An 18,274-nucleotide genomic window follows, 5' to 3' on the forward strand; every position below is an offset into this window, starting at 1 on the left:
GAGGGGCAGTAAATGCTGGCCCAGCCAGTGATACCCATATCCCCTGAATGGATGAAGTGCAATAATTTTCTACCTTCCTAAACATGGCTGGCAGTACATTTATCCTGGTCTGAAATGTGCAAACACTCCTAATATTGAACAGTTGGTAGGCCTGTTAGTGTCTCATAAGCAGTCCATAAATGGACCAAATTTGCATTCAATATATCTTTAAGTTGCATACCATTAGATCTGACCATGCGTTATTGTTCTGTTGTGGTCAGAATCCTGGAATATGCTTCTTAACAGTGTACAAAAATGACTGGCCACATTACCTATGACTTGATCATCAGAATTAAACAATTCTTCCTCCCTTACATTCCTTATACCATCACTCCCCTACCCTATCCTCACTTCACACACAGCATTTTCACCTAAGAGAGACAAAAGAACAGAGGCAAAAATACAACAATAGGACTAAAAATAACCTTTAAAATTCCTCTCCAAACCACTAAGGTGATCAAAACAAGCCTTGGGCCAATTGTTACTTGTCTTCCATACAATGCTATCTTCCCCAAATTCAAGCACATTAGCTCCCTTTTGCAGGCATACAGACAGACAGACAGCACCCACTATCCTAGCTGGCAACATTTTTAGAGGCTCACTGTTCTCTAGAAAAGGAAATAACATCCAGACTCTTACATATTTTACCCATATGTGCCCCAGACTTCCCCAATATATTCAAGGGAATAATATGTCAGAAGAGATGCTACTCAGCCTTTTAACTGTTTTATATATCTCTAATTTGTTGCTCAATAAGTCTGCATTACTTTAAAATAAATGTAGGCCTTTTCTAAGGCCACTGTAATCACCCATCAACTGATGTGAGAACAGTCACCAAAGGGATCCCAGGGTTGAAGAAGATTAATCCTTGCCAAGGATGTATTGAACTCTTTTTTTAATTCACTCTTGGGACATGGGCATCACTGGCTGGTCAGCATTCTTTACCTGGCCATAGTTGCCCTTGAGAAGGTGGTAGAGAACTGCTTTCCTTGAACTGCTGCAATCCATATGCTGTAGGTAGACCCACAATGCCTTCAAGGAGGGAATTCCAGGTTTTTGACCCAGTGACAGTGAAGGAATGGTGATATATTTCCAAGTCAGAATGCTGGGTGGCTTGGAGATGACCTTGCAGGTGGTGGTGTTCACACATAGCTGCTGCCCTTGTCCTTCCAGATGGAAGTTGTCATGGGTTTGGAAGGTGCTGTCTCAAATTCTTTACTGGATTTCGACAGTGCATCTTGCAGATAGTACACACTGCTGCTGGAGTGTTAGTAGTGGAGAGAGTGGATGCTTGTGGATGTGATGCCAGTCAAGCTGCTTTGTCCTGGATGGTGTCAATTTCTTTGAGTGTTGTTGGAGTTGCACCCATCCAGGCAAGTAAAGAGTATTCCATCTCATTCCTAATTTGTTCCTTATAGATGGTGGACAGGCTTTGGGAAGGCATGATGTGAGTTACTCACCATAGTATTCCTAGCTTCGGACTTGCTCCTGTAGCCATTGTGTGTCTGTGGCAAGTCCAACTGAGTTCCTGATCAATGGTAACCTCCAGGATGCTGGTGGTGGGGGATTCACCGATGATAACATCATTGAATTCCAAGGGATGGAGACTAGACTATCTCTTATTGGAGATGGTCATTGCCTGGCAATTGTATGGTGTGACTGTTACTTGCTACTTGTCAGTTTGAGCCTGAATATTGCCCAGGTCTTGTTGCTTTTGGACACAGACTGCGTCGGTATCTGAGGAGTCGCGGATAGTACTGAACATTGTGCAAACATCAACAAACGTCATGACTTTTGACCATATGATGGATGGAATGTAATTGCTGAAGCGGTCGAAAGATGATTGGGCCTAGGGCACTATTCTGAGGATCTCCTGCTGCTATGTCCCTGGAACTGAGATGACTGAACTCTAACAACCACAACCATCTTCCTATGAATGGACAATAATTGTCAACAACATCCAAAACCTGAGAATAAACTTTCAAAACTTTATGATCACCACTTCTGAAAGTGTAATGTCATTTTTTTCAAAAAGCACGTTGCAATCTATGAAGTAGTCGACAAGGAATCAAAGCTTCTTTGCTATCTACTGTACATTAACTCTGAAGGAATGGCATTGAAAGGGAGGTTTAGAAATTTGAAAATTTACTTCTATTTAAAACAAACGAAAGAAAATTTTGTGGTGCAAGCTTATTGTTAAGTAACAGATTCATTATTGATTGATTGCCTATGTTTGATTTAGAACTAGAAATTATAGGCGACAATGCCCTTTTAACAAAGAAATGTAAATATGCAAATATTTATACAGCCATGCAATTTCCTGTTGCCATTTCAAAATAGCGTCTCTGGCATGTGAACTTCCTCTGTTGAGTAAAAGAATTGTATCTGAGTGACTTGGACTAAAAAACTTTATTTATTTAAGTAGCTATGCAAGCCAAATGTTGGATTAAATTACCAGACACAAAGACTAAATCTACCTCGAGAGGTCTGATTGGAACTGTTATCGTTCTCTTCTTCGCTGTGTTATGCTGTTTGTCACTGCTGGTTATTTTACTGCAGCAAATAAGAGAGCTACGGAGTGAACTGGCAAAAGTCCATGAACAACTTCATGTTTTTAGCAAGAGGACAAGGGTAAATCTTGAGGATGATTCAGTGGAACATGAACAAGAAATGGTAAGGAAACATTCCGCCCGCATTTGTCAGATTGTTTTCATTTGCAGTAATAGAGAAGGTGTTGCAGAGGGGATCGTTCCTTCAGAAAGCAGACAGAGGAGGGTAAGACGTTTTTGGTGATGATGTCATTGCTGTAGGTGGCTGAAAAGTCAAAGGCTGATCGTTTGAAAAGTGAAGACTGGTGGGGTAAAACATGAGGACAAGAGGAAGCTTATCATGGTTCTGGGAGGGAGAGGAAGGGCTAACAGCAAAGGTACAGGAAATTAGTTGGACACCGTGGAGAGCACTGTCTGCCACAGATAGGGGTGACATCAGTTCTGGAAAAAGCAAGACATGTTGCAAATGTCATTAATGAAAGGTGGCATCATCCATACAGATGTGACGGAGGAGGTAACGGAATGCAATTAAACCATTACAGAAAGCAGGGCATGTGGAGTATAGTTAAGTGGATGCGAGACCTGGTGGGCGGCACGGTGGCACAGTGGTTAGCACTGCTGCCTCACAGCGCCAGACACCCGGGTTCAATTCCTGCCTCAGGCGACTGACTGTGTGGAGTTTGCACGTTCTCCCCGTGTCTGCGTGGGTTTCCTCCGGGTGCTCCGGTTTCCTCCCACACTCCAAAAGATGTGCAGGTCAGGTGAATTGGCCATTCTAAATTGCCCGTAATGTTAGGTAAGGGGTAGATATAGATGTAGGGGTATGGGTGGGTTACGCTTCGGCGGGGCGGTGTGGACTTGTTGGGCCGAAGGGCCTGTTTCCACACTGTAAGTAATCAAATCTAATCTAATCTAATCTAATCTAATTTTGTGCAAAATCGCTTAAAGGCTCATCAGTGTCAGAAGAACACCTTTCAAGATTGCATCAATTTATGACAGCATCTGCCAATTTAGTCCAAATATTTAGTGTGTATATATCATGGACGCAAAGCATAAGGAAGTGAATTGAAACTTTTGAGTATAGATAGGATCCTAGGTCCAGTGATTCTCAGCTGCCTGAGCAATGACCTTCCCTACATCATAATGTCAGAAGTAAGGACATTCGCTGATGGCAATATTATACTTTACTATTCATGATTCCTCAGATACTGAAGCAATCTACATCTGAATATGGCAACACTTGAATAATATCCAGGTTTAGGCTGACAATTAGCAAATAACAGTCACACCAACCAAGTGCCAGGGAATAACCATCTCCAACAACAGATGATCTACCCATTGGCTTTCAATAGTATGACCATCACTTAACATCCCACTATCAACATCCTAGGAGTTACCAGTGGCCAGAAACACAATTGGATGAGCTATTTCAATACATTGGCTACAACAGCAGGTCAGAGATGAAGACCCATAAATAAGTCACCTCCTGACTCTGCAAAGCCTGTACATTATCTACAAGGTATGAGCCAGGAGTGTGATGGAATACTCCCCGTTGCCTGGATGAATGCAGCATCAACAACACTCAAGATGCTGACAGAATACAAGACAAAGAAGCTCGTTTGACTGGTATCACATCCACAAACATTTTTTCCTTCTACCATTGATGCTCAGTAGTAGGGATATGTACTACCTACAAGATGCACAGCAAAAATTCACCCAGACTCCTCAGGCAGCAGCTTCCAAACTATGGTACTCCCACCTAGAAAGAAAAGGACAGTCACCTGCAAGCTCTCCTCCAAGCTACTTTCCATCCTGACTTTAAAAATGTCACTGTTCCTTCAGTGTCGCTGAATCAAAATCCTGGAACTGTCTCCCTAACAGCCCTGAGGAGGTGGACTCAAACAGTTCAAGAAGGCAGTGAACACCAACTTCTCCAGAGCAATTAGGGATGGTGATAAGTATTGGCCCAGTCAGCACCTGAATCCCATGAATCAATAAAAAAAGACTATTTTGTTCCATTATTGTAGACAAGATTGGAATCTAAATTCAAGAGATCAATATCAATGCTCCAAATACCCTGCCACCTAAAAACATGGCAGCATTAATATATTTAAGGAGTAGTAAGGTAGCCCAAGAAAGGTTTGCACCATGCTGAGTAAAGATTTCTCTTTGTACTAATTGAGGAATCTCTCCAGATGACGAGAGGAAACAGTTAGCCTATCATTTTTGTGCAACCTTCAGCATAGAACTGAAAAGGAGCATTGGCCGGAAGCCTGTTCTGGAGAGCATCCGATGATATTATAATCAGCACATCATCATTCCTACTGAGAAAGAACATCGTGAGGTGTGGGAAAAGATGAAAAAGAGAACGTTAAATGCATTCTTCAGAACATCCCTCCCCTCCCAAGTCTTGTTTTTAAGTAGCTAAGATTTAGGGTGGCATGGTGGTTCAGTGGTTAGCACTGCTGCCTCACAGCGCCAAGGACCCAGGTTTGATTCCATCCTTAGGTGACTGTCCGTGTGGTGTTTGTATATTCTCCCCATGTCCAGGCGTTCTAGTTTCCTCTCACAGTCCAAAGATGAGCAGGTTCGATAGATTAGCCATACCAAATTGTTAATAGTGTCCAGTGATGTGCAAGTTAGGTGGATTAGCCATAGGAAATACAGGATTCAAGGAATAAGGTAAGCACGCTGGGTCTGGGTGGGATTCTCTTTAGAGGGTTGGTGTGAACTCGATGGACCAAATGGTCTGCTTCCCCACTGTATGCATTCTATGAATTCAATGTAATGCCATTGTGAAACTGAATCACATTTGATGTGCAGAATTAATAATTTGGGCTACAATTGGCCTCTGCAACCCAAAACTGAAATGGAAAATGCATGCACGTTTCCTCGATCTGTTTTTCATTGTAACTCTTTGTTAAATGCAAATGCTAGGCATTGACCAGATTAGGAGCAGCTCCAGGACTCCCATTGTAGATTAGTGTGTTGGCATTCAGTTAGTATCAATTTACCACATGTAGAATGGCTGATGGGATAAGGCTTTAGAGAAATGCCATGATCTGTTCAACAACACATTAAGAATCAGAGCTTCTGGGGAGATGAGAAAACAATGGGAAAAATGTTTCAAGACACATTTTGTTTATAATTGTCCATAGGAAGATCTGTCCGAAAATTTGAAAAATAGCTATAATGCCAAATCCCAAATAAAACAGCAGTTAACTGGACTGAATGAGAAGATCTATGATCTCAGGAGCATTTCAAGGAAAAGGAGGGATGTAAGACCCTGTGGAAGTAAGTGACTGATTATAAATTATGTTCAAAATGAACTCAAAAATATTGTGGGTTTCAACACACTGGAATTCTAATACAAGGGGTAGGATTTTCTCTTTGGGTGCAGAAAACAAAGGTCTGGATTGTTTTTATGTCCCCTAGTGAAAGCACTCATCGTTGCTGATTTTCACAAAAAACAAAACTATTTTAATTGCTTTGGTGAGTGGCTTGTCCCTTCATTTAAGAATGGCAGTTAAACATTCAAAGCTGGAAGGGAAAGCTGGCTTGGAAGAAACAACAGGCTGCAACAGGATGAAATAAAGGGAATGGTTGATTTGAAATGCAGGTATCCTCTCACTAACCTTTCTAAGAAACTAAAAATATGGATCTTGCAGCAACACCATCACTGTGTGGGGGAGACTCTGTAGAGGGTGGCCTGTGGCTGTTCATGCACCAAGTTGAGCAGTGAGGGTCTCTGCACTACTATGAATCATGCCCCCACTTCTTCAACCCCTTGCTCAGTCTTTGACTGAGAGACAGGCTCCAGGCACTTAAACTGGCACTAGCCATGGTGGGGATTCGGAGGTCAACTGGAAATCTAACCCCACAGCCACCCACTGTGTCTCTCCAAGAACAGCTGAGGAGGGAGAATGAGTAGCGCTGTCATTCTGGCTGTGCAGATATAATAATCTCCTGCCTCTGACGACTGCTCCAATGGGGAATGATGCTTCAGCACTTTGCTATGATGAAATGATTGAATATTTGCATAAATTCTACCACAGGCAAAAGTTCCTGATTCAGTTGGTACTTTCAGACACTTCCGGTGAGAGATGGCTAGGAAAGGCTGGGCACTTAGCCACAAAAAGGAAAACAGACAAGGCTGCTGTGAAGCAGCATCTTCCTATTAACTATGAATTTTCTGTGACAAAAGTTAAAACTATTTGTCCTATGTATTTAAAAATCATTAAAACAATGCAGAAGCAAAATATAAAAATGCTAAATCTTTTCTGGCCTAATTTCCACCCTCAGAAACTGTTCTGCCTCTCTCTTACACCTGCACTCCCCAACCTGCACAGCATGCTGTAACCTCCTCCGGTCCTACAACTGAAGATAATCCACACTATTTGAATTCTGGACCTTTTACCATCCCTGATCTCAATTTGTCCATTAATACTAACAGAAAGTGCTGGAGAAATTTAGTGGAGACTGATATGATACTTCTTCAGAACTTCATTATTCAGGACTTGAGCATAGATACTGCTAGTCCTCCTGAGATTCTCCAGCACTTTCTGCTTTATTTGAGATCTCCAGCATCCCCAGTGCTTTGCTTTTACTTAACTTCTTCACCACTGGAAGCCCTGTCATCAGTAGCTGAGGCTTAAACTATCGAATCCCATTCCTAATCATCTAGGACTTGTTAGCTCCATTTCCTCATTTAAGACTCAGCTTAAACCCTGTCTTCTTGAATAAACTATTTGTCTTGATATCTACTTATTAAACTTGCTGTAAAATTTTGTTTGATAATGCTCCTCTGAAACATCTTAGGAGGTTTTATTGCATTACAAGTGTCATATGCATGCAAATTGTTGTTTGTGTAAATTCTTTGCGTAATGTGCTATTAATCAAACTAAAAAAAATCAAAGTTTTGATTATGTGGTGATTTTAAGATGATTAACAATTAGCTTGAATGTTCCCAGACTGGAAAAAGGAAACTAAATTTCCTGCTCTCTGTTGAAGGAAACTTGTTGGGATGTGTATTCACACAGCTATCAGATGGTGTTCCTTAGATTAGCCTAATAGGATAATAGGGTTGCCCTGAGACTGAGACTGGGTAAATAGACAATAGGTGCAGGAAAGGCCATTCTGCCCTTTGAGCCTGCACCACCATTCAATATGATCATGGCTGATCATCCTTAATCAGTATCCTGTTCCTGCCTTAAATTTGGCCTGTATTCTGGAGTTTAGAAGAATGAAAGACAACCTCATGGAAGCATATATGATTCTGAAGAGACTTGATGCTGTAAACACTGAGAGGTTGCTTCCCCTAGGTTCAGAAATCTGGAACACGGCTTCAGTTTAGGAGTTGATCCTTGGGACTGAAATGAGGAAAAATTCTTCACTCAGATTTGTGAATCTTCAAATTCTCTATCTCAAAAAGTTGTAGATGCTCCATCATTGAACATATTCAAGAATGTGATAGCTATTGCAGGAATTTGGGAAGTGGGCAAGAAAGCTGAGATCAGCTATGATCAAGCTGGATGGCTGAGGAGGTTCAGAGGGATTGGGCACATGGTCCATGCCTGCACCTGTTCCTTATATTCTCATATGTTCAGTTGTATGTCCCACAGGGAATACAATAGCAGTCACTATGCCAATATATGAGGATTAGGATATCCTAACGTTGTCCAAGCATGTTCTTTCTTAACTCCTTCAAGTTTCACTTACCTGCCAATAATACAGCAAGTCACCTTTTCATGAAACTGGAATAGTTATACTGGCATCCAGAAACGCAAGCTCAAAAAGCAAAATTACAGCAAAAGCTATTCTGATGATGGAAGCTTATCCGAGTCCAAACAAGCTGAGGTACACCAATACCCAGATCTCCGTCTTAGCTCTTCAGCTATCTCCACATAATAAGAAAAAGTTTAAGTCTTAACGCCACAAAGTCCCATGTAGGTTTGGGTTGGGTAAGATGATAAAATGTTAAAAACCTGAAAAGCAACTTCAACCTGCCCTCTTCCAGTTTTAACAGAGACAGGACAAAAATAAGCAGCCAATCCATTTCCAGGAGATAGGATTGGAAGTTAAATAAGCTGGTACACCTCGTATTTAACCACCATTTTAAATTTTATTCTAGCTGTTGAGTTTTCCAGTCTGCAGGAAAACTAGCAGCCAGAAGGGGCAAGGGTCAAGGTGATATCTACATAACTGCTGTATACAGCTTACTGCTCCAGCTCCCCACTATGATAAGCCAATTCCCAAGCCTTTTTCTAATCTGCTATCAACCCCCTTACTCTGGCCTTTCTGATCTCCTCATAAAATGTCTGACCACCCGAAACTCTATCCCCTATTCTATCCTCAGATCTCCATCACCATCCTGGTCTCCAATGTCACACCTGACCCATACCAAAATAATTCTTCTAATCTTACACCCCCATCCCAGACAGCCATAGGAACACAAGAAGAGGAATGGGAGTAGGCAATTCAGCCCTTTGAATCCACTTGTCCATTTAATATGATCATGCCTGATCTTATCCTGGTCTCCACTCCACTTTCCTGCCTGCTCTCCATAGCCATTTATTCCAAATTTCATCAGAAACTTATCTATTACTTTCTTGAACCTATTCATTGATTCTGCCTCCGAGAGAAGAAGTTTCTCCTCATCTTAGTTTTGAACCTCCCTCAGCTTGCTCTATATCAATGCTCTCTTGTTTAGGACTGTCCCATAAGGCACAATGTCCACCTTATTAATCCCCTTTAGCATTTTATATACCTCAATCAGATCTCCTTCATTCTTCTGAATTCCTGTGAGTACAAGCCCAAGGTATTCAAATTCCCCTCAGACAACAGTCCTTTCATCCCTGGAATCAATCTAATGAGCCTCCTCTGCACACCATCAGTGCCACCATAACCTTCTTCAAATAAGGAGACCAAAACTGGACACAATAATCCAGGCATGGTCTCCCAAACACCTTATCTAATTATAACAACACTTTTTTACTTTTATAATCCAGTCCTTTTGCAGTAGATGTCAGGATTCCATTTGCCTATCTTAGATGCTGCACCTGCATAGCCACTTTCTGTGATTCATGCACAAAGACACCCAGATCCCTCTGCACTAATGTACCTTGAATCTGCTTCCCATTTAAATAATAATTTGCCTTTTTATATTTCTGGGCAAAATGGACAACCTCACACTTCTCCAATTAAACTCCATCTCTGTTGGGTGGCAAGGTGACTCAATGTTTAGCACTGCTGCCTCACTGTGCCAGGAACCCGGGTTCAATTCCCTCCTCGAGTGACTGCCTGTGTGGAGTTTGCACATTCTCCCCGTGTCTGCGTGGGTTTCCTCCAGGTGCTCCGTTTCCTCCCACAATTCAAAAAGTGCGCAGGTTAGCATGGATTGGCTAAATTGCCCGTTGTGTTAGGTGCATTAGTCAGGGGTAAGTATAAAGGAGGGGAATGGGTCTGGGTGGGTTACTCTTTGGAGGCTCGTGTGGACTTGTTGGGCTGAAGGGCCTGTTTCCATACTGTAGGGAATCTAATCTGCCGGATTCTGACCCATTCTCTTAGCCTATCAATATCCATCTGTAAACTCCTTATCTCCACATCACTGCCTCCATTCCCACCTATTTTAGTATCATCCACAAACGTTGCTATGTTACTCTCTATCCCTGCTTGCAGATCATTTATACAGATTGCAAATAGTTGAAATCCGAGAACTGAACCCTGAGGCACTCCACAGTTCACCATCCGAAGAAGGATCCATTTATCCTGACCCTCTGCTTTCTGTTAGTCAGCCAATCTTCTATCCAATACTATGCCTTTAAATCTCCTGGGATCTAACCTTATGGATCAGTCTTTTATGTGGCATCTTGTCAAATGTCTTTTGAATGTCTAGATACACTATATCCACCAGATCCCCATTATCCATCTTGCTGGTTTCATTAGACAATAGACAATAGGTGCAGGAGTAGGCCATTCTGCCCTTCGAGCTTGCACCACCATTCAATATGATCATGGCTGATCATCCTTAATCAGTATCCTGTTCCTGCCTTACCTCCATAACCCTTGATTCCACTATCTTTGAGAGCACTATCCAATTCTTTCTTAAATAAATCCAGAGACTGGGCCTCTACTGCCCTCTGGGGCAGAGCATTCCACACAGCCAACACTCTCTGGGTGAAGAAGTTTCTCCTCATCTCTGTCCTAAATGGTCTATCCTGTATTTTTAAGCTGTATCCTCTGGTTCGGCACTCACCCATCAGCGGAAACATGTTTCCTGCCTCCACAGTGTCCAATCCTTTAATAATCTTATATGTCTCAATCAGATCCCCTCTCGGTCTTCTAAACTCAAGGGTATACAAGCCCAGTCGCTCCAGTCTTTCAGCGTAAGGTAGTCCCGCCATTCCAAGAATTGACCTCATGAACCTACGCTGCACTCCCTCAATAGCCAGAATGTCTTTCCTCAAATTTGGAGACCAGAACTGCACACAGTACTCCAGGTGTGGTCTCACCAGGGTCCTGTACAGCTGCAGAAGAACCTCTTTGCTTCTATACTCAATCCCTCTTGTTATGAAGGCCAGCATGCTATTAGCTTTCTTCACTACCTGCTGTACCTGCATGCTTACCTTCTTTGACTGGTGTACAAGAACACCCAGAACTCTTTGTACTGCCCCTTTACCTAAATTGATTCCATTTAGGTAGTAATCTGCCTTCCTGTTCGTGCCACCAAAGTGGATAACCATACATTTATCCACATTAAACTGCATCTGCCATGCATCTGACCATTCACCTAACTTGTCCAGGTCACCCTATAATCTCCTAACATCCTCATCACATTTCACCCTGCCATCCAGCTTAATATCATCAGCAAATTTGCTAATGTTATTACTAATACCATCTTTTATATCATTAACATATATTGTAAAAAGCTGCGGTCCCAGTACTGATCCCTGCGGTACCCCACTGGTCACTGCCTGCCATTCCGAAATGGAGCCGTTTATCACTACTCTGTTTCCTATCAGCCAACCAACTTTCAATCCAAGTTAGTACTTTGCCCCCGATACCATGCGCCCTAATTTTGCTCACTAACCTCCTGTGTGGGACTTTATCAAAAGCTTTCTGAAAGTCCAGGTACACTACATCTACTGGATCTCCCTCATCCATCTTCAGAGTTACATCCTCAAAAAGATCCAGAAGATTAGTCAAGCATGATTTCCCCTTCATAAATCCATGCTGACTCTGACCAATCCTGTTACTACAATCCAGATGTGTCATAATTTCATCCTTTATAATAGACTCCAGCATCTTTCCCACCACTGAGGTCAGACTAACTGGTCTGTAATTTCCTGCTTTCTCTCTCCCACCTTTCTTAAAAAGTGGCACAACATTAGCCACCCTCCAATCCGCAGGAACTGATCTCGAATCTATCGAACTCTGGAAAATAATCACCAACGCATCCACGATTTCTCGAGCCATCTCCTTGAGTACCCTGGGATGTAGACCATAAGGCCCTGGGGACTTATCAAACTTCAGACCTAACAGTCTCTCCAACACCAATTCCTGGCAAATATAAATTCCCTTAAGTTCAGGTCCTTCAGCCACTGTTACCTCAGGGAGATTGCTTGTGTCTTCCCCAGTGAACACAGATTCGAAGTACCAATTCAATTCTTCTGCCATTTCTTTGTTCCCTGTAATATATTCCCCTGTTTCTGTCTTCAAGGGCCCAATTTTAGTCTAAACCATTTTTTTGCCTTCCATGTACCTAAAAAAACTTTTACTATCCTCCTTTATATTATTGGCCAGTTTATCTTCGTACCTCATTTTTTCTCTGCGTATTTCCTTCTTAGTAATCCTCTGTTGTTCTTTAAAAGCCTCCCAGTCCTCCGTTTTCCCACTTACCTTTGCTATGTTATACTTTTTCTCTTTTAACTTTATATGTTTCTTAACTTCCCTCGTCAGCCACAGCCACCCATGCCTCCTCCTAGGATCTTTCTTCCTCTTTGGAATGAACTGATCCTGCAACTTCTGCATTACACACAGAAATATCTGCCATTGTTCCTCCACTGTCATCCCTGCTAAGATATTGCACCATTGAACTTTGGCCAGGTCCTCCCTCATAGCTCCATAGTTCCCTTTATTCAACAGAAATATTGTCACTTCCGATTGTACCCTCTCCCCCTCAAATTGCAGATTGAAGCTTATTGTATTATGGTCACTACTTCCCAATGGCTCCTTCACTTCGAGGTCCCTGACCAATTCTGGTTCGTTGCACAATACCAGATCCAGAATTGCCTTCTCCCTGGTCGGCTCCAGCACCAGCTGTTCTAAGAATCCATCTCTGAGGCACTCCACAAAATCTCATTTTTGAGGTCCAATACCATCCTGATTCTCCCAGTCTACCTGCATGTTGAAATCCCCCATAACAACTGTAGTAACATCTTTGCGACAGGCCAATTTCAGCTTCTGATTTAACTTACACCTGACATCCAGACTACTGTTTGGGGGCCTGTAGATAACTCCCAAGAGGGTCTTTTAACCCTTAGTATTTCTCAGCTCTATCCACACTGACTCTACATCCCCTGATTCTAGACCCCCCGCGCAAGGGACTGAATATCATCCCTTACCAACATGGCCACCCCACCCCCTCTGCCCGTCAGTCTGTCCTTGCGATAGCACGTGTAGCCTTGAATATTCATTTCCCAGGCCCTGTCCACTTGAAGCCACGTCTTAGTTATCCCCACAATATCATAGCTGCCAATTTCCAAAAGAGCCTCAAGCTCATCCATCTTATTTTGTGCATTCATGTATAGCATTTTTAATTTGTTATTGCCCTCACCCTTCCCATCAACTCCTATTTCACTCAACCTTACAGCATGATCCCTTTCTGAGTTTTCTGCCTCATTGATACAGTTGTCTTTCTTGACTTCCCTTGTTCTAACTTTCCCTCCAATTTCTTTCTTAAACATCCAGTTTGTCCCCTCCCCCCCGCTACTTAGTTTAAACATAGCTGTGTTGCAGTAGCAAACCTGCCTGCCAGAATGATGGTCCCTAACCTATTAAGGTGCGAACCGTATCTCTTGTAGAATTTATGCTTACCACAAAACATACCCTAGTGATCCAAGAATTTAAATCCTTGCTTCCTGCACCAGTTCCCCAGCCACACGTTCAAGTCCATTATCTCCCTGTTTCTGGCCTCACCTGCCCGAGGAACTGGAAGCAAACCGGAGATAACCACCCTGGATGTCCTGCTTTTCAGCCTTCTTCCTAGTTCTCTGAAGTCCCGCTGTAGTATGTTCCTCCTCCTCTTCCCGACGTCATTTGTGCCGACATGTACCACCACCTCTGCCTCTTCACCTTCGTCCTTGAGGATTTCCTGCACTCTGTCTGTGATGTCTTTAACCCTGGCACCAGGAAGGCAACACACCATCCTTAAATCCCATCTGCTGCCACAAAAACCCCAGTCAGCTCCTCTCGCTATGGAGTCCACTATTACCACAGCTCTGTGCGATGTCCAACTCTTCCGCTCTGTCTCCACGTCAACTTTTGATTGAAAGACCTGGCCGCCTCTCGGACTGGCAGTGTCATCTGTCTCTACTGTTTCCAAAAGATTCAACTTGTTCCTGACAGGTACTTCCCCCGGGGTCTCTTGCACCTGTCTCCTCTCTGCCTTGCTCATCGTCTGCTCTCTTCTACTCTCTTCTGGTACGATTGGTGTAATAACCTCACTGAAGGTCTTGCCCAGAAAGATCTCACTCTCTCGGATGAGCCTAAGGTCCTTGAGTTCCTTCATCAGGGCTGCAATATGCTCGGTCAGTAGCTGAACGTGCACACACTTTCCACACTTATACGCGCCAGACACACCAGAGTCTTTGACCTCCCACATCTAGCACGTAGCACACTGAACCAGCTTGGCAGTCATGTCTTCACTCTCTTCAACTGTGGTGTAATCACTTCACCCAACCTCCTTGTCAAAGACTCCTGAGCTAAAGCCTCACTCTTCAATCCACAGGAACTTCCTTGGACCCTCTTTTTGGGGCAAGTCTGTGGACTTTTAATTTAGGTTAGAGGAGGGAGGGAGGGAGGCCTTACTTTGCAAGACCTGGGGTCTAGAACACACCCCTCAAATAGCAATTACTTACCTTCCCGACCAGCTTTGCGCTCTGCCTTCACTTCCGCCCAGCTTCCACCGCTCTCTGAAGCGAAAAGCATCCTCAAAGAACCCCAGCAAGATTCTCAAGCACAACTGACCTTTCATGAAACTATGCTGACACTGGTGAATTGAGATTTGTTTTTCTAATTGTTCAGTTGTCTCCTCCTTTATGATCGACTTCAGCAACTTCCTCACTACAGAAGGCAAACCAACTGGTCTACAGTTTCCCACTTTTTTGCATTTCTTGAATAAGGGTGTAACCTCTCGAATTAGCATATACATTCCACTGGTACCTTTCCAGAATCCAGGGAATTTTGGAAAATCGTAACTAATATATCTACTATCTCTGCTGCCACATCGTTTAATACCCTTGCGTGCAGGCCATCACAACCTGGGGACTTCTCTGCTTTTAATCCTATCAGTTTGCTTAATAACTTCACCCTAATTATAGTAATTTCATCAAGTTCCTTTCTAGTAATGCAGTTTTCAGGAAGAAATTATTATCATCCACTGTGAAAACAGAGGCAAAATATTGGTTTAGTACCTCTGCCATTTTTGATTTTTCCATTATTAATACACCATTTTTATCCACTAAAGGGCCAACATTTACTTTCACTCTTCTCTTCCTTTTTATATACTTATAGAAAATTTTTGGTATCATTGCTTATGTTTTCTGCTAGTTTCGTATTGTAGTTCATGTTAACTCTTTTGATTTCGTTTTTCATAATTCTTTGCTGACATTGAAAGTCTTCCCAATTCTCCAGAGTGCCACTAACACAATCCTGGCCTTTCCATCCTTATTTCTTTTCTCTCATCTCCACAACTACTGTCTAATGCCAGACACTTACTTGTCCATTGTCCAACAGCCTCTCATGCACACACCTTCCCTCTCTGTTACTCCCTCAGAAGTTAATATTTAATTTTATTCTCTGCTCAATACTGCAAATCAGGCTAATAGCAAATAAGTGACCCATTTTGTACCATGTCATTATTTATTTCCAATGGTTTAGTTGAAAAGTAGATTGTCAATTCACTCTCAATTCATATGTTATAGTACTGGCAGTGGCCAATTTTATCATTGTGAGATGACACAAACCAGAAAGGAATAAACATAACGAAGAATTTAAAACATTTTATTCCTTTGTAAAATCCATCCTGAACATCATTTTGCCAATAAATAATGCAGATGCCAGGAGTTACTATAAAATTTTCCAGATATGTTTTTTTCATTAACGCACATGCTTGGTCTCCAGCACACCAATATGGCACAACATTCTATCTATGCATGGCATACACAATGGAGGTTGAGAATGAGATTTGGGTCTTCTGGGGAGGGCAGATGATCTACTGTGAAGGTTGAGAGAGACCTGATTAAAGAAGAAAGCATTTTAGGGAAAGGTATGCAGAGAAAGACTCACGTTCTATTGTTGGAGGGCATATTGCAAGGTTGTAATGCTTGGATCAAGGCTACATTACATTATAGTGGTTAACAAAAAGGGAAACTACAACACCCAGTTTAACTCAAAGCATTCAGAGTCATTATTTATCAGTGATGAATGTGATAATAAATTGCAATTAATGAAATATTAACCAATATTTTCTTTGCAGAACAACTATCATTCCTCCAGCTGATTCCTAATGCTAGGGAAAGCATAATTCTGCAAGGTAATTCAGCGGGGCCTTTTCTGTGCTGTAACTACTGTATAATGCCCTGAAATACATTTTCTTTGGTCTCTACTTTTTTTTAACTCCATTTCCTCTTGGATCATTGGATATAATATGTGAAACCCTAATATTGTGCTTTAATCTTTATCTTAATTACATTCTCTAATACTTTTCCTTTAACTCATATTGTTTTCAGCATTTCAGGTGTTAATTCTTCCCTTGTGTCATTTTCTTCTACAAACAGTGACGCATAGGAATTCTTACGATTTTGTCAGTTTCTGTTTGTTTTCAATCAACTTACTCTCCTCCCTTCTCATAGCTGCCATTTCACACCTAGCAATTAGGAATACTAAGCAAGATTTATATGAAACAATATACATAGATACGTAAGATAAAATCTTGGGTATGATTTTTGTTATTGTGGCAAAGTACAATCAGCATAACTTGCATTTCTCAGACACATTTAAAATGGAAAATTTCTCACCATACTTCACCGATGCATAAGGAAAAACAACAGATTCTAAGACAAAGCAAAAACTAAGAAAGTTGACAAACCTGATGACAGAGTTTTAAGGCGCTCCACTCCTGACAAAGGGTTTAGGGAGAGATTACAGAGCATGGACTCTTTGACATAGTTTTCCAAGATTTTCGAGTGTTATTAGAGTGGAAGATGCAGGCTGAGCATTCTCTACACTTGCAGCTCGTAAAGAACTATTCAGTCTAAACATGAGTAAGATTTCTCTGAATCATGTCATATTTTATTTATTTGTTTCACATTTCTCCGCCTACATTCACTCACCTTCAGCCAGTTTCATTTTTTAAATAAATACATGTTTTTTTCCACACCGATGTGTTCAAGATCAGCAACACAAGGTGTCAAAGATAAAAGTGTGAACATACATTCCTGCCCTTGCTGACTATTCATTGACAATCTATCACGCCACCAATGATGCAGTGGCTTAAAATTATAAAACTATCTTCTGTGACTTCCTCTCGTTGCAAAATTTGTTTGTCAGCTGAACACATTTGTTATTTGGATTTTACCTGTCAAATTATTCCCCAAGAATACTCTTCAATTAAAATTCTTTGATTGCCAATAACAATCAGACAAAGCTATTTTCTAACCACCTTGTCTGTACAAATAGTTATCTTTTATCCACATTTTTTACTTTCAGTTAACATTGCAATCATATTAAAGCTTAGTGACTTATTTTGCATTTTACTGCCAGTATTGGCACACAATGATATGATGGCCTGAATTTTACTGGAAATCAGCTGTTTCAATTTTGGTGAGTTTCATGGAGAATTTCTATCCGTGAATGCTAGTAAGATTTCTCATACTATTATAAGAAACTTAATGTCTTACCAATGCACCACACCTCTATGGTGCTCACTCTGCTCTCTTGACAGAGGTTGGAAGTATTCACCAATGCTGGTGCCTTCTTTAAAGTCCAGCTCTGCACCAGCTTAAGATCTGTCAATCTGAAACTGCCTTGCACAGCTCCTGTCAATCATCCCAGACATGTCGATCAAAGAGAAATTAGAGCCCAACTTTGCTGGCAGGTCTCTGGAGGTCCTGGAGGAAGGGAATGCATGCAATCACTGCCCATGAAGTGTGTTTTGATGATGTTGCTTCTTGTTGCTCACCAGTGAGAATCCCATCTTCCCATTCAACATTTGGTTGGAAATGGCACATTTTTCTCTCAGTGACATGGAATTTCTTCAGTGTCATACCCACGTTATTTTGCCAACTTTCTCTTCAACAATCATGTTGTTCAATGGCTGGCAAAATTCAGCTTAATGCATTAATATCCTAGCACTCTCCCGATCAGAGGGTAGATTGTGAGATCTAATTATATTTCCCAAAATGTTC

General features: G+C 41.8%; 1 protein-coding gene across 1 annotated transcript in view; it reads left to right on the plus strand.

The window, feature by feature from the left end:
* Nucleotides 1–2,396: 2,396 nt before the first annotated feature.
* The window catches only part of LOC140496020 (tumor necrosis factor ligand superfamily member 13B-like), a 44,241-nt gene continuing 28,363 nt past the window's right edge, over nt 2,397–18,274 (plus strand). Inside the window, exons 1-3 of the mRNA XM_072595453.1 lie at nt 2,397–2,712; nt 5,747–5,882; nt 16,345–16,401. Of these exons, the coding sequence (XP_072451554.1) occupies nt 2,467–2,712; nt 5,747–5,882; nt 16,345–16,401 (439 nt within the window). The 5' untranslated portion in view covers nt 2,397–2,466. The remainder of the gene's footprint in view (nt 2,713–5,746; nt 5,883–16,344; nt 16,402–18,274) is intronic.

This window comes from Chiloscyllium punctatum, chromosome 25 (genome assembly GCF_047496795.1).
Source record: "Chiloscyllium punctatum isolate Juve2018m chromosome 25, sChiPun1.3, whole genome shotgun sequence".
Classification (NCBI taxonomy): domain Eukaryota; kingdom Metazoa; phylum Chordata; class Chondrichthyes; order Orectolobiformes; family Hemiscylliidae; genus Chiloscyllium; species Chiloscyllium punctatum.